This window comes from Hyperolius riggenbachi, chromosome 10 (assembly GCF_040937935.1).
Source record: "Hyperolius riggenbachi isolate aHypRig1 chromosome 10, aHypRig1.pri, whole genome shotgun sequence".
Lineage (NCBI taxonomy): Eukaryota > Metazoa > Chordata > Amphibia > Anura > Hyperoliidae > Hyperolius > Hyperolius riggenbachi.
Window position 1 is genome coordinate 235,663,731 of NC_090655.1, and position 27,099 is coordinate 235,690,829.

General features: G+C 44.2%; 1 protein-coding gene across 2 annotated transcripts; it reads left to right on the forward strand.

Annotated features, from left to right (window-relative positions):
* The first annotated feature begins 1,780 nt into the window (after positions 1–1,780).
* On the forward strand, positions 1,781–26,307 carry LOC137534904 (oocyte zinc finger protein XlCOF7.1-like). 2 transcript variants are annotated; one of them, XM_068256608.1, is made up of 8 exons: positions 1,781–2,354; positions 5,616–5,727; positions 6,055–6,189; positions 6,289–6,372; positions 6,465–6,615; positions 9,659–9,756; positions 15,563–15,698; positions 25,024–26,307. In XM_068256608.1, the coding sequence occupies exons 2-8, from the start codon at positions 5,635–5,637 to the stop codon at positions 25,968–25,970; spliced, it is 1,644 nt and encodes a 547-aa protein (XP_068112709.1). In that variant the 5' UTR covers positions 1,781–2,354; positions 5,616–5,634; the 3' UTR covers positions 25,971–26,307. The 2 variants fall into 2 exon arrangements, with proteins under 2 accessions (XP_068112709.1, XP_068112710.1); XM_068256609.1 differs by lacking the exon at positions 1,781–2,354 and adding an exon at positions 2,791–2,874.
* The last annotated feature ends 792 nt before the right edge of the window (positions 26,308–27,099 follow it).

Below are 27,099 nucleotides of genomic sequence, written 5' to 3' on the forward strand. Positions count from 1 at the left end.
CTCCCCCAAACACCCCCGCACAGCCGTCCTGGGAGATATCCGGATAGCAACTATCCGGCTATCTCCTGGGTCAGATTTGAGCATCCCTGGTCTCTAACTCTAGAACTGGAAGCCGGTGCAAGCCCCCTGCGGGTACACCTCTCCTGCAACACCATGTACTAGAACAAACTTAGATCCTGCACACAAAAGGCTTCTTAAAATATCTGTATTAGCAGCATACAGAGCAAGCAGAAGCACACGACAGGTTTTCTCAGGTGAGGAAGAGCTATGCCCAAAACATGTTGTGTGCCTCTGCTTGCTCTGTATGCTGCTAATGCAGATACTTTAAGAAGCCTTTTGTGTGCAGGATCTAAGTTTGTGTGCAGGATCTGCTAGTCTGCTTGGCTGCAGTAGTGTCTTAATAATGCCAATAACCTCTCTATCGAAAAGTATTAGAGGCAGAGGATCAGCTGAGCTGCCAGGCAACCGGTATTGCTGAAAATGAAATAAATATGGCCACCTCCATAGACCTCTCACTTCAGTTGTCCTTTAAAGTGAACCTGAGATGGTTCACTAGCCCCTATTTATACTTACCTGGGGCTTCCTCAAGCCCCATGAGCACTGGGGCCTCCCTCGCCATCCTCCTCGGCCCCTCTGTTCTGCCGCTATATCTCTCTGTTCTGCTGGGCAGTCACGGGCTTCTGTGCATGGGCATCTCGGGTGTGCCCGCACCCCTCATCGTACTTCGGTGTCCTGGAGGATTCTGCGCCTGTAGGGGAGTTTATCTGCCCTGGGCTAAAGCCAGATCCCAGCGGACCATTGGAGAGGACATTACACTGTCCTCTCCCTCTGACTGCTTGTGATCTGGCAGCAGGTGGGAACGTAGCCTAAGGACTCAGTCACATCACTGATGCAGACTGGCCGTGCTATTGGGACGCAATGCATATGATTGCACGCCATCTGCGCGCTGCTGATCTCATTCATTACAGTGAATGGGATCAGCGCTGTGATTCCTGAAAAATGCATGCAGCAGTGTGATAGCGCATCACACTGCTGTACTGTACAGCGCAGCATAGAAGTGCGGTCTGTGCACTTCTGCCATTCTTGCGTGTTGCACATAATATGTGCTGCCAAAATGTGCACCAAAGTGCCTATGATGTGAATGAGTCTTTATCCTGTAAAAGCAAAAAGACTGTTTCCATTAAGTCTGAATGTGCAGATGGGAAACTACTGCCGATTCAAACAATAGCTTGCTGTCCAGATCGCTTGCCAATCTGGACAGCAGTTCTCCAAAGCACACACCTGAATCCCTGTAACCATATAACTATAGTGATTCAGCTTCGCAGCAGCACTGGTGACATGCCCCAATGGAAATGGACATGGCACCTTACAGGTGGGAATGTCTGTTATCGTCTATAGCTACCATTCAGAAAAAAAGAATTGGTTAAGTAGCTGCAGGGCTCCTGCTTTTCAGACAATTTGCAAGCTCAAAAGCCCCATTTGATTGCAGTGTTAATCTGCATATCTTTAGGTAATAGCCTTCTTCACAAATGTTTGACGCTGTAACAGCCTGTCATTAACACCTCCTGGTCCCTCAGGAATTTTTACGACAGGTAGCCTCTCCTGGACTCCTGGTACAGCGGAATATACTCTATTCACTCGTAACAATTCACTGAAAGAGAACTGTGACAGACTGACAACTGAGCCGACCATGAGAAACATAGAATGTAATTATGGAGAACCTGTGTGACGCTTCAGACTTCAAAGTTTCAGAAGACTGCACTGACTGCAGTGGAGCAGGAGGAGGGGCAGACACTCTGCTTGCTGCGTGTAGAATACATTGCACTTCCTCCTTCTACACCTCGGCCACGAACAGCTAGTGTAGGCACAGGAGTGGGGCGGGCCAGCCCAGCCAGTGGAAGCGCTCTCATTGGCTGGCAGCAGTTTGGGGAGGTTTTATATAGCAATGCTCTGTTTCTCCTCTTGTTTTTACCGGCAAATCCTGAGCAAATGCCCTGCCGGTAAAAAAAATATTCCGGCACCGGCTTTCTAATGAAAAAAACGGCCCTGCCGCCCGAATACCGGCTGGGTGGCAACCCTAGCAGGGGGGCCTAGAAGCTGCAGGGGGCCCATCCTGAGAGACTGATAACTAAAGGCACAGAGAAAAAAAACTTCCTGCTCTCTGCACACTTGTTCTAATGACTCCATCTGCTCAGCCAATGATAAGGAATCATACATAGTTTTACAGACAAAAATGTATAGATTTGTTTTGGCGGGAGAGGGCCCCATCCAGTGTTTCACAGGGGGGGTCCATTGATTTCTAGTTACAACCCTGGGGAAGACTCTGGGATATCCAGGGGCTTCTCTCTACTGAGGTAAGTAACTTTTACTTTTCTTTTCTTATCCTCACTGATCCACAAGATGATGTATGTAGGGTAGCCATCTGCTTCCTGGAGAAACGTCAATTGTTGTTGTGAAAATCTGCAAGAATTAGCGTAGCATGTAGTTCCTCTACGCTCCACAAGATGGTGATCTCACCAATAACAATTGAACGCAAAAGACAGGAAGTTATAGGTGGATTGTCAGGAAGACATTACTGGGACTGGCAGCAGAGGAGGTAATAGGAAATAACTATATCTTTTATTTATTTTTTATATATATTTTTATAACCCCCCCCCCCCCCCCCCACCTTACCACGCGCCCCTCCCACATCACCAGCAGGTTCTGCTACACATAGAGCAAGGTGATCTATAGATCTTGCCATCTCATCTTTCCCATACTCATGTACTATCATCATCATTACCATCTCTGTGTATGAAGAATCACCCTGAACCCTGATTCAAGACTTCTTGCTTTTTCTCATGGCTAACACGGTACAACACTCCACTGCTACATGTATGTGTGTAATACTGACATCTTTTGCAGCACTTTTGCATAGTCAGGTCACTGACTGTACTCAAAGGAGCTCATCCAGGGCGGCCTTAGGTTTCATAGCGCCCTGAGTGAAACCAGATTTTGGTGCCCCCCCCCATTCATCCTTTTTACACACACACACACACACACACACACACACACACACACACACACACACACACACACACACACACACACACACACACACACACACACACACACACACACACACACACACACACACACACACACACACACACACACACACACACACACACACACACTGCTGCTGACACACACACACACACACACACACACACACACACACACCCATATGCAATTCCCCTTTTCTCCTGAGTTTTCTCCTAGGAGATAATTTTCATCTTCATTTTAAAATAACTTTTTTTTAGCATTTTACAATTAAAAAAAGTTCCTTAAAGTTGGTGAAAAAGTGCTATCAAGACCCCCACCTTTAGTGTATGTATGTAGGCAGATCTTCTCCTTTTAGTGTATATAGGCAGATCCCCCCCTTTAGTGTATATAGGCAGATTCCCTCTTTAGTGCATATAGGCAGATCCCCCCTTTAGTGCATATAGGCAAATCCCCCTTTTAGTATATATAGGCAGATCCCCACTTTAGTGTATATATAGGCACCCCTGACAGCCCCTCCCCCCCCCTTTCCTTCCCCAACCAGGAGGCAGTTACTTTTCTGCTTGTCTTGTCCGCTGTGTTGCTGGGGACAGAAGATGGCCAGGACTCAGGAGTGGCAAGTATCTGATTTGAGGCAGCGAAGCCCTGGAGCAACCTGCATCTCCCACTGAAGCAGGCTGAGCCATCCAATCAGACATCGCCTGTGAGCTAGGGGCGGCGCTGCTGGCAAGTATTGCTCACACATGCACCATAAGAGGCAGCAGCAGGTTCCTGGAGTCTTTACCCCACCCCCCCTTAGCGGGACAGGGAGGGCAGAGTCAGAGCTACTCGCAGCAGCCACAGACAGACTCGGAGCCCGCAGCCAGGTAGAAATACGGCCAAGGCCAGTCCAGAGTAGATGAATGCACGTGCGCCCCCCTGGAAGCCGGCGCCCTGAGTGACTGCTCTGGTCGCTCAGGTCAAAGGCCGGCCATGAGCTCATGTAATCCTGCCATAGTCATAATCATAGTCTAATGTCTTACCATATATGTTTATAAAGCACTGGCATCTTCTGCAGCACTTTACAGAGTATATAGCCATATTCTTGTGTCCCACCATATGTATTTATATAGCGCTTACATCTGCAGCACTTTACAGAGTACAAAGTCATGTCACTGACTGTCCTCAGAGGAGCTCACAATCTAATTCTACCATAGTCGTAGTCTAATGTCCTACCATATTATTATCTATTTATAAAGTAGAAGAAACTACAAAAATCTATACTCACCCGCTGCCTCCTCCAGCAGCATAAACACGTGCAAGTCCCTGGCCTTCCTCCCGCGGCCTGCCGATCAACCGCAATCAGCTCCAATAACTGTCTAGGTCATGTCCAGTGTGGGTCATTTGCGCATGCATGAGAGGTCCGTGCATGCGTAGACCCAGACTGGACGCGACTTTTTACCAGTTACCGGGGCTGATCGCAGATGAACGGCAGACCGCGGGATGACGGCGAGGGACTCACACGTATTTATGCTGCTGGAGGAGGCAGCAGCGGGTAAGTATCGATTTTTGTAATTTGTATGTTGCTCGTGTGCAAACACTACACTATACACACTCTCTGTGAACATGCATATGCCCTTAGCCATAGGTATTTCCTAACGCCAACAGTGTGTGCATACCATTACGTGGACATTCAGACAGGATCAAGGCCAGGTAACACTGATGCTGGAATTAATGGCATCAAATTGACCATTAGGCACAATGTTCCTCCAAACCAGAGCTGTGGAGTCGAGGAGTCAGAGTCAGAGCAATTTTGGGTACCTGGAGTCGGAGTTGGAGTCGGTGGTTTCAAAAACTGAGGGATCAGAGTGAGGAGTCGGTTGATTCTTGTATCAAATCCACAGCCCTGGTAAGTATTAGACTAAGGAGTCGAGGAGTTGGAGTCATTTTGGATACCTGGAGTCAGAGTTGGAGTCGGAGGTTTCATAAACTGAGGAGTCGGAGTTGGAGTCAAATGATTTTTGTACTGACTCCACAGCCCTGCCCCCTCCTCTGTGGCACTATGCCCACTCTCACTTTCCCTCTCCAGTGTACTCTCTCTCCCTGACTTTTTGCTCTTCTGAAGAAAGTACTGTGCTGTCTCTCTTTGACAGTTTTCGCACACTTGGTTCGGTTGTCTTACTCCTCTTTGTTTTATCTGCACCCGTCTATATATATATATGCACTGTGTGTGTGTCTCCCTTCTCAAAATAAGCATATCCCCTCAGTCTAGCCTGTGATCAGCTGGCAGCACACTCTTGCTGTATATATACATCTAGATTTATGCTGCTCACAATGTAAAAGGTGCAGTAGACACTGTATTTAGTAGATATTTATAAATGCCAAACACACAACAGAAGTTGCTGATTGCGAGCAATACTGACAGTCCTTGCTTCTGTCACACTGTCAGAGTAGGCTGCAGAGGAGTATAGTGTAATAAAAAGCTCTAGCCATGCTAAATGAGCAAAATATGTGACATATGCTCGTTGTGATACATCTCTCAGTCTTACAGTTCACATATTTCTCACCTTATCATCTGTCCAATCTGTCCACAGAGAGGAGCTTTCTGTACAGATGACATCACTGGAGATGGAGGAGGAACGGAGTCACATGACCGAAAGGATATTAAATCTTGCTCTGGAAATCATCTACCTGCTGACTGGAGAGGTGAGGAGGATTCTGGGAGGTCACATGACATCACTCTTATCTCCATTAAAAAAAAAAACACATACCTGACTAGAGAAGAGGGGTGATTCTGGGCGGTCACATGACTTTACCCATATTTCTATTAATAAAGCACATGTATTTGGAGAGGTGAGGAGGATTCTGGGAAGTCACTTTTATCTCCGCTAATAAAACACACACCTGACTTCAGAGGTGAAGAGGATTTTGGGAAGTCATATTTATTTCTATTAATAAAACACACACCTGACTGGAGAAGGGTGGAGGAGTCTGAGAGGTCACATGACATGGCTTGTTTTTTTTTTAATACAGAGATTTTCTCCAGTGAAAATTGGTAGCCATGTGTCCATCATGGTACCTCCGTCTCACTCCCTGATGACCGACCGAAACACCAGGCAGAAGATTGTAAATGCCACCCACAAGATCACTAAGCTGCTGGCGCGAGAGGCAAGTATTACTGCGATCTATGTTATAAATTATTTTCTGTTTATTCTATAAATCATTCCCTGTATTGTGTCTCACCTGGCCACTGTTTCTGCATTGCAGTGGAAGTGGGAGTGTCTAGACGGACACAAGGATCTGGAGGAGAACATTGTGATGAAAGGTCAGAAGATCCCTCCTCATCCTCAGGTAGAAGATCAATAGATGATTACTGTTGGATATGTTAGGATCAATTCATGGACTTCCTTGTTGTTGTTATTATTTAATCCTTATACTTTCAGGGCAGATATTTGACTGATATCAATTTAATAATGAAAGAAGAGATTAAAGATGAAGAAGATGAAGTAGAAATGGGGACTTCTCAGGATTTAGGACACAAGAAGCCCAGTAAGGTTGACATGATGAGGAATCAGCCGCTGCTCATATCACCAGGTACGAGGGGGTGTACGTGGCAGTTTGCCGCCCGGTCACTTTGGCACAGGGCGAGCTGAATGATGGCTCACTCTGCTGCCGGTGAAATTCCGGGAGGCGTTAATTATCATTCCCCATCCGAGTCATAACAACTTAGAGGGAAAAGTAATTTGGGGTCCGGCAATTTCCAGTTCAGTTTTCAGTCGGGGCCATTTGGCACAGGCGCAGTGCGGCTAAGAGCGCACCCCGTCTTGCTCCCATGGCTGGTATTGTACTACTGTGCAGGCACAGAACTCTCCTGGCAGCGGGAGCATTGTGGGCATGCGCAGCCGGGTCGGCAATGTACAGTCCAACTGGCCGCGAAAAAGGAGCTGCTGCAGGAGAATTTAGGAGCCTTTAGACCCCGGTGAGGGAGTGATCTGCATGCAAGGGGCTGGAGGAAGCCCCAGGGCCAGGTATGCATAAAACTTTTATGCCCCCTCGTCTTGGGGTCACTTCACGGAGGAATCTCACTTCAAGTTAGATACTTACCTAAGTAGTCAGAAGGCTCTGGCTACCATAGAGCCTTCCCGGTTCTCGGTCTGTCCCATCTTTGCGGTGCTGTCCCCTGTTGAAGTTACTTGACGGACTCTGAATTACAATTCCTTGGCAGACTGCGAAAGTACTTGCATCCCCGAGTGCTTTTAAAGATGGGCATATGCGTACTGCGCATGCCCAAGTTCGGATTGGCGCATGCCTAGGACAGATGCACTCATGCCACCCCTAGACCTCCTCCACTCTACTAGAACGAGGTCGAGGGCCTCCAAATTTTCGCAAGACCCCTCCCCCCAGGTAGTTGATTCTTTGAGGTCCTTCCATTGAGACGTCGTCCAGAACCACGAGGGGCAGGAAAACCTTCTTCCCCCAGGCTGTCCTTCTACTGAACTCCAGCCTCTCCTGCTAGGTAAAAATCTATTAACCCTTCGCACTCTCACATGCAAATGTTCAAACAAATGCATTCACAGATTCACTCGTCCAGGCACAACTGTTATCCCTACAGCTAAGTTAAAAGCCGGGGTTTTAGTTCACAGAAGAATGCATTCTTATGGTTAGTCACCTATACTGCGCAGAAGTACCCAGGTAAACATAGGTGTCCTAACTCTGGCCCTGTAACATGCATAGTGCAGGCATGCAAACACATTCATTGCATCAAACCTATCAATGGATTAGGAGCACACATCCTGACGTCCTCTCCTGGGACAGACAGTGCATCTTACCAATCGCACAAGGGAGCTAACGTTATGCACTATGCATGTTACAGGGCCAGAGTTAGGACACCTATGTTTACCTGGGTACTTCTGCGCAGTATAGGTGACTAAGCATAAGAATGCATTCTTCTGTGAACTAAAACCCCGGCTTTTAACTTAGCTGTAGGGATAACAGTTGTGCCTGGACGAGTGAATCTGTGAATGCATTTGTTTGAACATTTGCATGTGAGAGTGCGAAGAGTTAATAGATTTTTGCTGTTTTCTAGCCACACCCCCTTCAGCACCTCCCTTTCCTTAACTTACTTAATGTCCTAACTAGATGCGATGTGCCTGGATATATGTATTTTGTTCTTGTTACTGACCCCTGTGGCTAGGGTCTAATTCAGTACACTCCCTCCTTCCCCTGTATGTGTTTGTCAGCATGCACACAGCTTATGCTGGTGTATGTGCATGGTGCACATGGACGCATAACGTTATCTCCCTTGTGCGATTGGTAAGATGCACTGTCTGTCCCAGGAGAGGACGTCAGGATGTGTGCTCCTAATCCATTGATAGGTTTGATGCAATGAATGTGTTTGCATGCCTGCACTATGCATGTTACAGGGCCAGAGTTAGGACACCTATGTTTACCTGGGTACTTCTGCGCAGTATAGGTGACTAAGCATAAGAATGCATTCTTCTGTGAACTAAGACCCCGGCTTTTAACTTAGCTGTAGGGATAACAGTTGTGCCTGGACGAGTGAATCTGTGAATGCATTTGTTTGAACATTTGCATGTGAGAGGGCGAAGGGTTAATAGATTTTTGCTGTTTTCTAGCCACACCCCCTTCAGCACCTCCCTTTCCTTAACTTATTTAATGTCCTAACTAGATGCGATGTGCCTGGATATATGTATTTTCTCCTGCTAGGTAGTGACACCCCAGTCACTGGACAACTATTCAGCGAACTTTTCCCATCTTGCCCCACTAGTCCCTGGTCAATTTTTCACCAAACTTTAGGATCCTGCCCCACTACCTAGCCATCAGTCCCCTAGCATCAGCATGCATGCTTCCCACGTCTATAGGTGGGTGTACTAATGTAATGTATTGTCTGTCTGTCTATGTACCGCTGTCATTGTCATGTGTACCACAAGTAATTCCGGGTATGTCGCGTGGCGTACTTGGTGAATAAAACATGATTCTGATCTTCAGACGTACTTGGGGATGCAAGTACTTCTGAAGGCTGCATGAGGTGTGCTGAAGAGATATTTGACCAAGCAGGGGGACAGCAGTGGAATGACGGGACAGAGCGAGGAGCAGGAAGGCTCCATGGTATCTAGACCAAGTGCTCTACATAGGTGAGTATGTACCCTGAAGTCAGTCTCATCACTTCAGGTTCATTTAAAACTTTATAGAGTGTGTGGACCTACAATTGTTTTATGTACAACCTTCCCAGTTGATCACTCCTCACGATTGGCTAACTACAGTTCTTTTTGGGCCCTCCGTAGCAGAAGACACATTGCTAGCCTGCAGGCTAGTGACATGTCTGTACAGTGCTTGGCCCCAGGATGAAGATCTGACCCTTTAGGGCGATAGTCCTCTTACATTTGCGCGAGGCTTGAGCAAGGCATACAAGATAGATGACAAGCTGTCATGAATCATGTGTTAGCACCCAGTATAGTTAATATGTGCTAGTTTACGTACATCATTAGGTGCAAACTTATCATATAATTCTTTTCATGGGTGTTTAATATTAAAGTGAAACAGATAAAAGAGGCATTAAACAGCATTAAAAATGCACCAGGTCTGTCAATTCACTCAGTATGTGTGTTTCCTACAGATGGATCCAGTTACAGAAACCCACCAGAGAGATGTACAGGTTCTCTTTATTTCCAGGATTGTACACAGGAAGATTCCACTATCCCCTACCATTACCAGGTAGGTTGATCTGAGCAACAGCTCAAATGTGCATCCAAGCTGTACTAGTTGTTATAAGTTAGTCTGTCAATGTTCACATCTAAAACGACCACTATGAAATAAAACTGTAAAATGTATAATACATGTGCATGCATTCATATAAAGGTGCATGCACACCTTTGACTGGTGTCGCCCATCAGAGATCAGTACCGGGTCCCCTTGGGGGGCATCGCTGGGCCGGGTTGTAGTGCACACATGCGTGTTAGCTGTGTAGCTGACGACACGCTGTGTTGCTATGCAGGATGACGAGTGACGCATGTGTGGCGTCACACGGTGGGTGGGGGAGCAGCGCAAAAAATTGGATCGGCAGGGAGATCGTCGTCGCTAGGGTTGAGTAGATCTGCCCGGCAGATCGCTTGCAGGTTGGGGTTGGTGGTAACTGGCTGCCATACAGATGCCTGATAGTTGGCTGAGGCGGTCATCATCGGCCTCCTCAGCCGACTTCAGTCAGGCGTGTGTATGAGGCCTAAAGCAAAATGCACTGTAAACTACTTTTTCTTGTGTTAAATACCAAAGGAGAGGTACCCAGAAAGTAAATAATATTATCATAATGAAAAATGAAGCTTACCTCCCAATAGATGGTAGACAAGGTGGTGAATGAGCCCTCATGGATTACACCCTCTTTCTCCAGTCTACACCAGCAGGCTGTTAGGCACAAAAAAAAGCAACATAAGCATCTCATATCGCTTGTTACCGGCAGATGGAAAGTGTTCACACCTGAGGAAGTCAAGACACAGAACATTTATATGACGCTTTTCTCCTGGTGGACTCAGGCCTCTTGCACACTACATGTGATTTCAATTTTTTATACGATCCGATTTTTCATTCCGATTAAAAAACCTAGCAGCATGCAGTACCTTTTTTAATCAGAATCAAAAATCGGATAGTATAAAAAAAATCAGAATTGCAGGTAGTGTGCAAGAGGCCTCAAAGTGCTTCAGGGCTGCAGCCACTTAATACACGTTCCACGGGTGACCAGGATCATTGGAGAGCCTTGCCCAAAGACTGTTTTAAATATTGGCTGGAGCTGGGATTCGAACCCTGGTCAAAGACTCAAATCCCGCATCACAGTATGCTTTCCAGCGGAGGAGGGTATAACCCACCAAACGCATCATGCTAATAAATTATTTTCTAGTGCATTTTTTAACATTTATCATTTTAATATTTTTTATGTTTTCTGGGCACCTCTCCCACCTTGCAGAGTACATAGTCATGTCACTGACTGTCCTCAGAAGAGCTCACACTCTAACCTTACCAAAGTCATAGTCTAATGTCCCACCATATTATTATTATGTATTTATATAGTACTGACATCTTCTGCAGCGCTTTGCAGAGTACATAGTTATGTCACTGACTGTCCTAAGAGGAGCTCACATCTAATCCCTACCATAGTCATAGTATAATTTCCCTACTACAGTAGAGTCTCAGTTATCCAGCACAGACGGGGATTGGCTGATACCCAATCATAATAATAATACCCAATAATAATAATAAGTGGGCTCTCTGGTTGCTTGAGACTCAATGTTAAAAATAGGCCCAGCTAATACAGTACTTGTAATTGATAGCGGAGATACCGCCGCAGCGGTGAGCGGCAGGGCGGTTATCTCCGCGTCTCAGCCGGTGGCCTTTGCCGCGCAGTTACATGCTGGAGTTTTGCCTGGTCCTTCAGTTGCACATAGACTGAGGGCTACGCGCGCGCCAGGCGACAGGACCTTTATGCGAGTAGAAGGGGAGTCAGCTGATCGGCCGGTCAGCTGACTCCAGCGGTGCTCCGGATTGGCTGAGTGACTGGGGCGGCGCTGTGGAGCGCTTGCAGTATATATAGGACCTGCCTGTCAGTTGATCCGCGTCTGCTGTTGCGAATGCTAGGTGTTAGCACTCAGACCTTAGTCAGATCCCAAAGTGTGCTAGAACCAGCAGGAGCTGGGGATCCACATTTAGTCAGACTCTGTTGATAGCTTAAAGTACTAATTGCATTGTATTATTTGTTATGACCTTCTGCTAGCCTTGACTACTCTTCTGCTTACTGATTCTGTGCCTTTGCCTATCTGATCCTGTTGCCGACTCTGCCTGAATACTACTCTGATTCAGCCTTCTGTCTTTGTACCGTATCTGTCCGCCTGTTACCGAATCTGCTTGTCTGAATATCCTGTCCTCACCAGTGAACCTAGTCACTGGTGAGGGATTCTCTGTTTAGGAATCACCCGCTCCTTAGGTGATTGAATCTGCAATACAGTCTGAATCACCTGCTCCTCAGGAGATCAGTAACTGCAGTACAGTCTGAATCACCTGCTCCTCAGGTGACCAGTAGCTGCAGTACAGTCTTAATCACCTGCTCCTCAGGCGACTAGCTACTATAGTCAGTAACTGCAGTACAGTCTGAATCACCTGCTGCTCAGGTGATCAGTAGCTGCAGTACAGTCTTAATCACCTGCTCCTCAGGTGACTAGCTACTATAGTACTTTCCTCATTACCTGCTCCTCAGGTGATCTGCTGCAGTGCAGTCTGAATCACCCGCTCCTCGGGTGATCAATGCCTTGTCTTATTGTATACCACCCGCTCCTCGAGTGAACTGATTACTATTGTTGTCTACATCTCCAGCTTGCTGGAGGTTGTATTCCTGAGTTCAATAGAGATACCTCTCTATACCAGCTCCTCTGGGGTAGTGAGTATCTCTACACATTACTGTTGCACCAAACACCTATGTTACATCTGGTTGTCCTGCGTCTCGCTATACTCGCATTATTGGTGATTCTGCAGATCACCATATAATCAGGTATAGCATCTGTATTATTGGTGATACTGCAGATCACCAATAATCAGAATATCTGTGCTTGCTGACACCAATCGTTACAGTACTACACCCTATTCTATATAGCTGTGGAGTCGGTACAAAAATCTTCCGACTCCGACTCCTCAGTTTATGAAACCAAACCACTGACTCTGACTCCAACTCAAACCCAAAATGGCTCCGACTCGGACTCCTTAGTCTAATACTTACCAGGGCTGTGGATTTTGTACAAAAATCATCCGGCTCCCGACTCCTCAGTTTATAAAATCACAACTCCGACTCCGGGTACCCAAAATTACTCCGACTCCAACTCAGACTCCACAGCTCTGCATACCATGAACGCTGTATTACATGTTAATATACAGTCATTGAAAGTATATTAACTTTGGGGGATCTGTGAAACTCAGGCTTTAGTATCAGCAGAGCCAACAGACAGCCTAAGAACAGTAGTATTTCAAAGGAGAAAGAAATCAGGAAGCAACTCGCCATGTCATACTTCAATAAAACTTCAACTTTTAATGCGTTTCTTCCATAAAAACAAAAAGTGGTAAAAAGACAAAAATCAATACTTAACATTCAGGAGGCAGTATGGGAGGATGCGGAGGATGGTCGACGATCGTTTCGCCCCTTAATAAGGGCTTTTTCCAGACCCTTATTGAGGGGCGAAACGATTGTCGACCATCCTCCCATACTGCCTTCTGAATGTTGAGTATTGCTTTTTGTCTTTTTACCACTTTTTGTTTTTATGGAAGAAACGCATTAAAAGTTGAAGTTTTATTGAAGTATGACATGGCGAGTTGCTCCCGGATTTCTTTCTCCTTTGAAATACTACTGTGATTGACACTTATCTTCATCTGGAAGTTGCACCGCTGTTTGTAGTGGCAATAAGGTTATAAGGCATAGGTGTGCACTCGCTCTTTTCTCTCCCCTGATCTACTTAGACAGCCTAAGAAGTTGGCCTTCACCAGTGTGAGCACTGGGGCAATTTGTGCTGGTTGGTTGAGTTCTTGATAATCACAACTCTACTGTATAGTGTAATGCTAGCTTTTTTTTTTTTTTTTTTGGGGGGGGGGGGGGGGGGGTCTTATTCTATCTGTATGTTTTTGGGGATATGGAAGAAAACTGAAGTACCTCCTACATCCCAAAAACATACAGAGTTAACTAGCTTCTCCTAAAAAATGGCTCCCAGACTATGGTATGCATATACAACACAACACTAGCAGAGCAAAAAATTATTACCTCACAGATACAGGGTACAGAAACGATATAAATCATAGAAAGAGAAATAGGAACCCATTTGCTAGAGAATGAATAGACTGGACAAGTAATTGCAGTATAGAAAAAAACCTTCATTAATATAAACATACTGACATTAAGAACAATTAAAATGGGTGTAAAATTCCCTCATACTCATTGTAATCATAAGCCTCTGCTATCAAAACATATTGTGTGAAATACGGAGTCAAACGGAGCCCCGGAAAAATAGGAAGTTGACCAGGAAAAAATATGTGAGAAAGAAAACCGTGCTAGTGCACATAAAAATATAATAAGAAAAGATCCACAAAAAACTATAGTGATAAATGATCCAAAAAGTGTCACAGATGTATAGTGTGGGCAAATATACTAGTAATTCTGGACACCCAAGTGCATAGTGGATTCAGTATCTATATGCAGCCATATAAGAGCAGTGGAAAAATGGGAAAGATATATGGCCGTGTTCAAGAGATTGGCCTTGTATATAAAGTGTCTAAGTGCAGAGAGGTATGGAGCTGCAAGCTGAACAAACAGTATCACATGAAACATAGCACAAGCATACGTGCAATAAGTGCAAGAGAATAATTACAATAAATACAAAGTGTATATACATATGACTATAGTAGGGTTTGGAATGTGAGCCCCTCTAGGAGACAGTGACAACACTATATGCTCTGTACAGCTCTGCGAAAGATGTCAGAATGTTGGCATAGTGATTGGCGCTCTCGCCTTGCAGCGCTGGGTCCCCAGTTCAAATCCCAGCCAGGTCAACATCTGCAAGGAGTTTGTATGTTCTCCCTGTGTCCGGGTGGGTTTCCTCCGGACACTACAGTTTCCTCCCACATCCTAAAAACATAAAAATAAGTTAATTGGATTCCGCCTAAAAATTGTCCCTAGACTATGATACATATACTGCACAATACACACATAGCCATAAGATTATGGTAGAGATTAAATTGTGAGCCCCTCTGAGGGACAGTTAGGGCTTGATTCACAAAGCGGTGCTAACAGTTAGCATGCTGGTGAAAAGCCCTTTATCACGCCCTAAACTCAGTTTAAGCATGATAAGTTTAGGTGTGATAAGTTTAGGTGTGATAAGTTTAGGTGTGATAAGTTTAGGCGTGATAACTATAACACCAACTAGGTTAGCACCGCAGTGCACAGCTGATCAAAAGTTTTGCGCTAGCAAAGTCTGGTGCACTTCGCATAGACTTTAAAGGCGCTGCTTTGCATGCGGGACTTTGCGCGCGATCTAAACTTATCAAGCCTAAACTTATCACGCCTAAACTGGCTTTTAACCAGCGTGGTGCAATGGTTATCACGCCTAAAGTCTTTTAGGCGTGCTAACTAGGTTAGCACCGCTTTGTGAATCAGGCCCTTAGTGAAAAGACAATCTACTCAGTACAGCACTGCGGAAGATGTCGGTGCTATATAAATACTAAATAATAATAATACGGGATAATAATATACAAACTCCATGCAGATTGTGTTCTTGCCCAGATAGTACTGGGACCCAGTGGGGTGAGAGTGCTATCCACAATACCCTATGTGAAGATGTACTAGTGAGAATAGGTTCGGTATTACCAATACTTCGTGTAGCATGACCACTGCATTGCAAAAAGTCATTTACAGTGCATTGTACTGTCCGAAAAATGCACCGCTTATATGTGTGTGTGTGTTTTTTTCCAATATTAATAATAATTCCCCTTTTTTTGGTGTTAGATGGAAGAATACAATACATTACGTGTTGTGGTTAAAGAGGAAGAGGAAGACACGTATGATGGTGATCAGAAGTCTGTGGAGGAGGGAGAAACAATGTGGTCTATTAAAGAAGAGGAATGTATTCTGGATATCAAAAGTGAGTAATATCAGTGTAACATCAAAGTAGCAACAAATAAGAACGAAGTACTATACACCATATGAAAGGCCTATCTCCATTCCTCAGTATAACATCATAGCTCCAACAAATGAGGAGGAGATACTGTACACCATATGAAAGGTCCATCTCCATTCCTCAGTATAACATCATAGCACCAACAAATGAGGGGGAGATACTGTACACCATATGAAAGGCCCATCTCCATTCCTCAGTATAACATCACAGCACCAACAAATGAGGAGGAGATACTGTACACCATATGAAAGGCCCATCTCCATTCCTCAGTATAACATCACAGCACCAACAAATGAGGAGGAGATATTGTACACCATATGAAAGGCCTATCTCCATTCCTCAGTATAACATCATAGCACCAACAAATGAGGAGGAGATACTGTACACCATATGAAAGGCCCATCTCCATTCCTCAGTATAACATCACAGCACCAACAAATGAGGAGGAGATATTGTACACCATATGAAAGGCCCATCTCCATTCCTCAGTATAACATCATAGCACCAACAAATGAGGAGGAGATACTGTGCACCATATGAAAGGCCCATCTCCATTCCTCAGTATAACATCATAGCACCAACAAATGAGGAGGAGATATTGTACACCATATGAAAGGCCCATCTCCATTCCTCAGTATAACATCATAGCACCAACAAATGAGGAGGAGATACTGTGCACCATATGAAAGGCCCATCTCCATTCCTCAGTATAACATCATAGTACCAACAAATGAGGAGGAGATACTGTACACCATATGAAAGGCCCATCTCCATTCCTCAGTATAACATCATAGCACCAACACATGAGGAGGAGATACTGTACACCATATGAAAGGCCCATCTCCATTCCTCAGTATAACATCATAGTACCAACACATGAGGAGGAGATACTGTACACCATATGAAAGGCCCATCTCCATTCCTCAGTATAACATCATAGCACCAACACATGAGGAGGAGATACTGTACACCATATGAAAGGCCCATCTCCATTCCTCAGTATAACATCATAGTACCAACAAATGAGGAGGAGATACTGAACACCATATGGAAGGCCCATCTCCATTCATCAGTATAACATCATAGCACCAACACATGAGGAAGAGATACTGTACTTACACCATATGAAAGGCCCATCTCCATTCTTCAGTATAACACCATAGCACCAACACATGAGGAGGAGATACTGTACTTACACCATATGAAAGGCCCATCTCCATTCTTCAGTATAACATCATAGTACCAACAAATGAGGAGGAGATAATGTACACCATATGAAAGGCCCATCTTCATCCTTCAGTATAACATCATAGTACCAACAAATGAGGAGGAGATACTGTACACCATATGAAAGGTCCATTTCCATTCTTTTTTTTTAAACAGCCTTTATTAAACATAATAGCATAATACAATTTACATGAAGGTATATCACATTTCCAGTACAGCATTATAAAATAATTCTCAAAATACGCCTTAGAATCACATCTTGACAATTAAGCAGTTTTCGTACCAAAGTGGAAAAATAGTAAACGACATTTATTGTGCCTATTCATAATAATAAAGAGTGGCAGTTATCAGACACAACACATACAAGATAGCAGGTGGTATTAGACTTTACAACTGTCTTAAGATTAAAAAATTAACCTAGGCCAGCAAACAATCTATCCTGGATTAGAGAAAAATCAGGCAGACCCGGGGTATCCAACCAACCTGACCAAATCTTATCAAATTTCTGGGGAGCTTTTCTATGTTGGTATATTATTTTCTCCAACTTTAAGTATGTATTTACTTGTTTAATCCAAATTTCTACGTTTGGGGGGTTTGGATCCTTCCAGTGCACTAAGATTAATTTCCTTGCTTGGAATAGTACGCGGGTTATCATCACTTGCGTGCCCTCCTGAGTGTTTAAACCCACCAACGAACCCAAGATACAAAGTTCTATACTTCTGTTCTGTTTTTGTTTGGAAACAGTATCAATAATATTTAAAACTTGCTCCCAATATCTAAATAGTTTGGGACATCTCCATAACATGTGTAAAAGGTCCCTGTGGTCTCTACAACATCTGGGGCATATTGGGTCATCCCTGTAGCCCATAGAAAAGAGCCTTTTAGGAGTTAGTAGAGTTCTGTGTATAATGTTAAGCTGTGATAGTTTTTGGGAGGCATTAGTAGAAACCAAGGGGACATTCTGAAGGATATCCATCCAATCTTCCGTAGCCAATTCTCCCAAATCTTGCGCCCATTTGTCAAAGCACCTGAGAGGGTACTTCTTTAAAAATAAGCTAAGCAGCATTGAATAAGACATTGAAATGAAGCCACTGCGTTCATTACATTGATTTAAAAGATTGTAGACAGGAGATGGCTGCATCAGCAAAGAATGTGAAAAGCGTTGCTTTTTAATTGCGTGCTTTAGATGCATATATTGGAAATTTAACAAAGGTGAATTGGGTTTTTGTAGAGTTAAGATATCTTGCAGTGGCCTCACCTCTTGGTCTCTCAATACTTGTGATAAGGAAGAGATACCATTCCTAACCCAGGTCTTTAAAAAAGGGAGGTTCGCCAATTCCGGAAATCAGACTGGAGCATCAAGAGGAGTGTATTTAGTGATCCCCTGGATATCTTGCATATGTCTCACCCTTTCCCACAGTTTCTGCATAAGTAAAAGAGTGGGTTCTTTTCCTTTTTTGTTACCGACCCTACCTGCCTCCATAGCTTCATATAGTGATTCAGTTTTTAAAACTGAGCTTAACAGATTCCTACTTGAATCTATCAATTCTCCGGTCCCCCAACCCACCAAATGCTGTAATTGTGCAGCAAGGTAATAAACCCATGGGTTTGGTACTGCTAGGCCTCCCTCTTCCTTAGAATATTGTAAAAATTTAAGCTTAATTTTAACTCTACCCTGCCCCCAGATAAAATCCCTAAAGATCTTATCCAAAGTTTTGAAGAGTTTTAAATGGAGCCATATTGGAGCATTATGTAGTAAATACAGTAACTGCGGCATGGTTACCATTTTAATAAGGTTAATTCTGGCTACCGGGGAAAGAGGCAGCTTAGACCAGACTTTTAGTTTTTGTCTTATTTTAGACAATAGGGGGGTAATATTCAGGGATTCAAATGACTCAATGTCCGCAGAGAGGACTATACCGAGATATTTAAAGGAACTAACTTTTTGTTTGTGAGCACAACAGTTTGGAAGTACAGCCTCTTGTCTATCTAGAAGCAATATTGAGGATTTTTCCCAATTTATTGTGAGGCCAGAATATCTACCAAAATTTGATAAAGTGCTCATAACGGCTTTTAACGTTTCATTGGTATCTTGCAAAAATAGTATTGTGTCGTCTGCATAAAGAGCAACTTTTTCTTCTATATCCCCGTATTTAAAACCCCTAATCCTCTTATCAGTCCTTATTAGCTCAGCAAGTGGCTCTATAGCTATTGCGAAGAGCAGGGGCGACAGGGGACAACCCTGCCTAGTACCCCTCTCTAGTTTAAAGTACGCAGACATTGAGTCATTTACCCTGAGCCTAGCTACTGGAGCCGTATAAAGGATTTTAATCCATCGACTGAAGGATGGTCCAAATCGCATTCTATCCAGAACTGCGTATAGGTACTGCCACTCTACACTGTCGAAGGCCTTGGCAATATCAAGAGAAAGGACAGCTCTATCTCCCATATGATCAGCTTTCAGCTGCATATTTAAAAAGGCCCGTCTAACATTAATAGCTGTGGATTTTGAGGGAATAAACCCTGATTGATTTGGTTTTATGATTGTAGTTATAATTTTTGCTAACCTATTTGCCAAGACCTTCGACAGTATCTTAACATCTGCGTTAAGGAGTGATATAGGCCTATATGAATCCATTTTAAGTGGGTCCTTTCCTGGTTTTGGAATCAGAATTATAACTGCCTCCATCATAGATTGGGGCAATATACCTGTTCTAAATGTTTCATCAAAGACTTCCAATAGCTGCGGAAGAAGGAATTCAGAGTAATTTTTATAAATTTCCACCGGAAGGCCATCTCCGCCCAGTGCCTTATGTCCTGGAAAAGCAGAAACTGCTATTTCCAGTTCATCCAAAGTAAGTGGTGCCTCCAACATGGCTCGATCCTCATCTCCAATCTCAAGCAAGGGAATGGAATTCATATAAATTACCAGTTCTTGCAAAGTATAGTTTATCCTGGATGTATATAAATCTGTATAAAATCTTTGTAGCTCTCCAGCAATACTATTAGTGTCTGTTATGATATTTCCACCTTCTATGACCAAATCGTTAATGTAATTTGGAGGGGTCTGTGCCTTTGTGATCACAGAGAGTAAGTGACCCGTTTGGTCTCCTTGCTCAAAAAAGGCCTGTCTAAGGAAGAATCGTTTGTGATTTGCTTTAGTAACAAGATATTCCTTCAAAGAGTCCTGAGCTTGAACCCAGTTATTCCCATTGATATCTGAAGGATCAGCTATAAATAAGACTTCTGTGTCCATCACTCTTTTAGTTAAATAACCATGTCTCTCTCTAGTTTTCGATCTAATTTTATTAATTTCCCTCACCAGTAAGCCCCTAAGAAAAGCCTTAAAAGCCTCCCAAGAGATGCCTCGCTTGAGTACATCATTGTTATATATGTTACGGCCAGAACCCGAAGTTTGGCCACTTCTAGTTCTGGCCGGCCACTTCGGGTTCTGGCCGGCCAATTCGCGAAGTGCCCGCTGCGCTGCGGCCAATGTTAGAAACGGATCGTTTACTCTGATATGAATGTATCTTCTGGCCGCAGCGCAGCGTCCAAACGTATTAATTTGTTGCAATTTTTAAGCCGGCGGCAATGTAACGATTCAAGCCGCCGGCTTTTTCATCTGCCTCATCTCTCTCCCTCTCTCTTCTTATGGCCAGCCGGCGGGGGGGGGGGGGGGACACGCGAGTCCCCCCGGGAGTCGTTCGTCGCAGCAGGGGCAGCAGAGCGGGGAGGCTGCAGACATTGCTTCTGCCAGCACCCGCTCTGCAAGAACGGCAGGCTTCCCTGCCGCGACGAACGACTCCGGAGGGACACGCGTGTCCCCGCCCGGCTGCCCATAAGAAGAGAGAGGGAGAGAGATGAGGCAGATGAAAAAGCCGGCGGCTTGAATCGTTACATTGCCGCCGGCTTAAAAATTGCAACAAATTAATACGTTTGGCCGCTGCGCTGCGGCCAGAAGATACATTCATATCAGAGTAAACGATCCGTTTCTAACATTGGCCGCAGCGCAGCGGGCACTTCGCGAATTGGCCGGCCAGAACCCGAAGTGGCCGGCCAGAACTAGAAGTGGCCAAACTTCGGGTTCTGGCCGTAACATATACAAAGAATGCCCTTAGCTCTTGAGTAATTTCAGAATGTGTCTCTAATAGTGTTAACCAATAAGGATTTGATTTCCATGGCATTTTAGGTTTAGTCATACGTATGGGGTTAAAAAAGGTTACTTTAAGGGGTGAATGATCTGAGAGTGTTCTTGTTAGATAGTTAACATTCTCAATTAGAGGCAACAAGGCTTGATTGCCAATTGCCAGGTCTATTCTGGAGAGAGACATGTGGGTCCTACTAAAGCAAGAGTAGACCAAATCTGTAGGATGTGAATTACGCCAGATGTCTATTAATGCTAACTCCTCCATAAGCTTGGCTAGAGGGGAAGATTGACTGGGCTGTGCTCTGGATCTAAATCTATCCAATTTCCTGTCTAGGTACATGTTAAAATCTCCTATCCAAAGTACAGGAAGATGCATTTTATCCTGGATTAGTTCAATAATTAGGTGCAAATTAGAAAGTGAGAAAGGAGGAGGAGAATATATAGCAACTATTAAACATTCAACTGAGTTGAAATGACCATGTATTATCACAAAACAACCTTCTGTGTCAACATGGGAAGCCGTTAATTGAAATTGCAGTTTTGAATGGATGAGGATAGAGACTCCTCTAGAATATGATGAATGAGTGGAGTGGAACCCAAAGGAGATCCCTCTTTTGGAGAGCCAGGTAAGATTATCTTTGGTCAAATGCGTTTCTTGCAGACAGAACACAGCAGGGCCCCGTTTCTGCAAGAAAGACAATATTGCCTGCCGTTTAGTTTGATCAGCCAACCCTCTCACATTCCAGCTAACAACTGAGAAACTTGGCATATTTCACTTAATGTATAGTAAAGGGGAATTTAGAGTACTCACACTGCCTAATGTCAAAAAATTGTTCACTGTACTGGATCCGCCAAGACATAAAAAGGAAACTATAACAAAACCTAATATTCAGGGTAAAAACCCCCTTATCAATAGAGCACATAATAAACAAATATTCAAGAGAAATAATTAAATAGAATTGTGTGTGCTCAGTAGTGTCACTTACGATCTGTAGCAGTAGTCTTCTGCTCTACAAGAGAAGAAACTACTCTGAAGCTAAAGCACCACCTTGTGTTTTGCTCCCTACCTTTGGTATAAACCCAATAAGAATTCCAAAAAGGATGATGCAATCCCATGTAACCGGTGACCCTTACTTTCAAAATTATAGAGTAGAAGAGTAAAGTATAGCACATACTGATAGACACGGATACTTGCTTACATAACAAAACTTCTTATAATCAAGATTATCTAACTAGATGAACCAGGAGATAACTTATGTTGCCCTTAAGTCCATAAGATCTAACTGAGTGAGAGAGCTATATATTATACCCAAAGTCCTTGAGATATCAAAACTACCTTAACTCTCCATACTTAGTCCTTCTCTGGTGAAGACTTCTGGCGCAGATGTTGTTCGTTTTCATCAAGCCACTGCGTAGCTTCTTTAGGTGTTTGGAAAAAGTAAGCCTCATTCTGCGCGATAACTTTCAGTTTGGACGGATAGAGCATGGCATATTGAAGATTTAACTTCTGCAGGCGTTGTTTGACGTCATAGAACTTTATTCTCTGCTTCTGGACTTCCGCTGAAAAATCCGGATAGAAAGAAATTTTTTGCTCTCCATACATAATGTTACCTTTTAACCTCGCCTACTTAAGGATAACTTCACGATCTTGATAATGAAGTAACTTCGCTAACATTGGTCTAGGTGGGGCCCCTGGCTTGGGGGGTCTCGCAGGAACACGATGCGCTCGCTCAATCGCGTATAGCTTAGAAAAGGCATTTGCACCAAACACCTCCAGCAACCATCTTTCAATAAAAGCTATAGGATCCGAATCCTCCGTCTGCTCTAGAAGCCCTATTATACGTACATTATTTCTGCGGAGTCTATTTTCAATGTCGTCAGACTTGTCTGTATTCGCAATGTGTTTGATCACTCTCTTAAGATCTCTCACTACTGGGGCAACAGTATCTTCTATATCACTGACCCTTTTCTCTAGGTCTGCAGTTCTTTCTCTGATTTTGGACATGTCTTGTCTCAAAAGCACCAACTCTTCCTTTATTCCTCCTGTTTGTTGCGACACAGAGACTATAGCCGCATTACAGGTCTGTATAGCAGCGAGGATCTCTCCTAAAGAGGGTTCTTTCTGCACATCAAGACTGTTAGTGTCATCTGTCAGCATTGCCTCGTCCGCAACAGCAGGTACTTCTGCTTCAATGGCAGTTTCCCACTCTCCGTCTGCTGCTTCCGTATTTTGGCCTGTCTGATCTGACTGCGCATTTTCCGCAACCCCCCGATCCGCCTTCTGCTGCTCAGACACTGCCTGGTCTCTCCCCTTCACCTGCTTTGCATCTTTGTGTACAAACTTTTCCAGTCGGGCGGCTACTTCTTCTTGGTGAGGGCCTGTCTTACGAGAGCGTGTTAGCCGGGAGTCAGCACCATCTTGTCTCTTCGCCGGCTCCATCAGGCTTCTCTCTTCTTTGCCCTCTCCTTTCGGCATCAGTATCTCCAGAGTCCCCGAACAGCGTCTACAGGGGCACCAAGTTTTCCACTCAGCCGCGGCAGCTTTCGGGAAAGTTTAGGCTCACGGGTCCGGTACACAGGATCACTTTAGTCAGGATCACAGCGGGAGCTTTGCAAAGTGCGTGCACTCACATTGCCGGCTGGCCACGCCCCCCCCCCCCCCCCATTTCCATTCTTTAGTATAACATCACAGTGCCAACAAATGAGGAGGAGATACTGTACACCATATGAAAGGCCCATCTCCATTCCTCAGTATAACACCATAGTACCAACAAATGAGGAGGAGATACTGTACACCATATGAAAGGCCCATCTCCATTCCTCAGTATAACATCATAGTACAAACAGATGAGGAGGAGATACTGTACCCCATATGAAAGGCCCATCTCCATTCCTCAGTATAACATCATAGTACCAACAAATGAGGAGGAGATACTGTACACCATATGGAAGGCCCATCTCCTTTCCTCACTATAACACCATAGCACCGACACATGAGGAGGAGATACTGTACCCCATATGAAAGATCCACCTCCATTCCTCAGTATAACATCATAGTACCAACAAATGTGGAGGAGATACTGTACACCATATGAAAGGCCCATCTCCATTCCTCAGTATAACATCATAGTACCAACAAATGAGGAGGAGATACTGTACACCATATGAAAGGCCTGTTTCCTTTGCTCAGTATAACATCATAGTACCAACAAATGAGGAGGAGATACTGTACACCATATGAAAGGCCTGTTTCCATTGCTCAGTATAACATCATAGTACCAACAAATGAGGAGGAGATACTGTACACCATATGAGAGGTCCATCTCCATTCCTCAGTATAACATCATAGCACCAACACATGAGGAGGAGATACTGTACCCCATATGAAATATCCACCTCCATTCCTCAGTATAACATCATAGTACCAACAAATGAGGAGGAGATACTGTACACCATATGAAAGGCCCATCTCCATTCCTCAGTATAACATCATAGCACCAACAAATGAGGAGGAGATGCTGTACACCATATGAAAGGCCCATCTCCATTCCTCAGTATTACATCATAGTACCAACAAATGAGGAGGAGATATTGTACACCATATGAAAGGCCCATCTCCATTCCTCAGTATTACATCATAGTACCAACAAATGAGGAGGAGATATTGTACACCATATGAAAGGCCTGTTTCCATTGCTCAGTATAACACCATGATTTCAGCAGCTGAAGTGTAGGTAGGTCTATTGTCATTTCCTGACATATTAATGTCATCAGTGTACAGTATTGTCCTATGTGTTGTAGCTGATTTGATTGTAATAATTATATGATGGAGCTCAGTGTCTGGTGACTACTAAGACAACATATGTGACACACAATAATAATTGACATGTAACAATAATATTCTCCATCCAACAGGAGGACACAAAATTGGGAACACCTTGAAAGGATGTCTCATCTCAAATTCAGATAATAATACAGAAGATAATGACGTCACACAATGTTCTCCAGGAGAAAACCTCATTAGTTACACTGCAGACACAGGAACAGCTCCCTGTAGTGGTGAAAAGTCATCTTTTGCCTTGTCAGTTGGAGGTGGACAGGTAGAAAAGGCATGTTTGAGTTCTGAATTGGATCAGTGTTTGGCATCTAGATCATTTGTTGGTGGGAATCATCCCTCAGGGGAGCCTCCATATCTTTGCTCACAGTGTGGGAAATCTTTTGTTTCTAAAGGAGGATTTTATTCACATCAGAAAACTCACACAGCTGAGCATCTTTACACGTGTGCGGAGTGCAGTGAATGTTTTATTCTGAAAAAGGACTTCCACAGGCACCAGAGAGTTCACCGCAGTGTGCGGCCTTTCTCATGCTCAGAGTGTGGGAAATCTTTTGTCCAGAAATGCGATCTTGCCAAACACCAGAAAAGACACCTGGGTGCTCGCCCCTTTTCCTGTGAAGAGTGCGGGAAATGTTTCTCTCAGAAATTTAACCTCCTTCAGCACCAGCAAACCCACACAGGTGAACGGCCATTCTCCTGTTCAGAGTGTGGGAAAAGTTTCACCCAGAAAGGAGTCCTTTCTAAACACCAGCGGACTCACACGGGCGAGCGGCCGTTTTCTTGCTCAGAGTGTGGGAAACGTTTCATTCAGAGAGGAGAGCTTTTGAAACACCATATGATCCACACTGGTGAGCGCCCCTTTTCCTGTGAAGAGTGTGGGAAGAAGTTCATTCAGAAGGGAGCTCTTGTGAAACACCGAAGAGTCCACACAGGTGAACGCCCCTTCCAGTGTTCAGAGTGTGGGAAATGCTTCACTGAGAGTGGAACCCTTCATAAACATAGGAGAACCCTGCACTCTCAGCAGTGAGGACCTTCAAGCATCACATTACCCGGGCATCTATACCTGTCTGCTTGACCATCATCTTGTTGTTCTTATACTGACTGAATGTGCTACTATTCTAGACATATCGTAAATGTTGTCAAGACTTCTATGTGGCATTTTCATGCAGGCGCAGAAGCTGTATGAATTACAGTCATTGTTGAGGAGTTTCTGGAGTGTTATGGACCTATGCTGGCTTGCTGCATTACAACACTCAGGGAGATGCCTTTTCCAGAAGAATTTCAGAAAGCAATAAAGCACAATTATTGCAAGCAACTGAAAATTTAAAACACACACACACACACACACACACACACACACACACACACACACACACACACACACACACACACACACACACACACACACACACACACACACACACACACACACACACACACACACACACACACACACACACACACACACACACACACACACACACACACACACACACACACACACACACACACACACACCTCCCTGAGTAAAATGCACTATAAATGACTTATTTCCTGTTGCTGTCACTTATACCACATTTTAAAAATCTGACAGGTTTTGGAATAGTCCATCTCCTCATGGGGGATTCTCAGTTTCTTCTCTGATTCTCAAAGCACTCATTGAATGACAGTTGCTCAGTCCACCTGCCAAAATAGTATGCAAATAAGTAGGGAGGCTGGCTGGCGTCTCTATACAGATCCTTTCCAGAGTGTGCTTTTGTGCTTTTGTAAAGAATAAAAGGTAATATTGAGAATCTTCCATGAGGAGATGGACTAGTCCAAAATCCGTCAGACTTTGCCCCTAAAATGTTAATGCCTCAGTTCAGGTGACCTGTTAACATTAATCTGTCTTGTATGTCACACTTCTCTTGTGTCCACTATCTGGTGACTTATCTGGTGACTATCACAATAAGTGACATCACACCTCCTCATGTTATCACCATATTGGCTGCTAGGGCCATCATGGAGAATACTTGAGGGGTCTTCTACACCCAGATAGTGGGTTTCCTACACTTCTATACTACCCACTCTAGGTTTATTTTACTTACAAGTTTGATTACTGACATGTTTAAAAATAGGGGCCAATAAACATGATACTGTAATCAATATGTCTTCCC

Bases quoted from the DNA above. Each gene is read 5' to 3' on its own strand.
- LOC137534904 (XM_068256608.1), top strand. From the start codon at position 5,635: ATGACATCACTGGAGATGGAGGAGGAACGGAGTCACATGACCGAAAGG. The intron at 6,190-6,288 runs GCAAGTATTACT...TCTGCATTGCAG, and splicing joins CTAAGCTGCTGGCGCGAGAG to TGGAAGTGGGAGTGTCTAGA. The intron at 6,373-6,464 runs GTAGAAGATCAA...TTATACTTTCAG, and splicing joins AGATCCCTCCTCATCCTCAG to GGCAGATATTTGACTGATAT.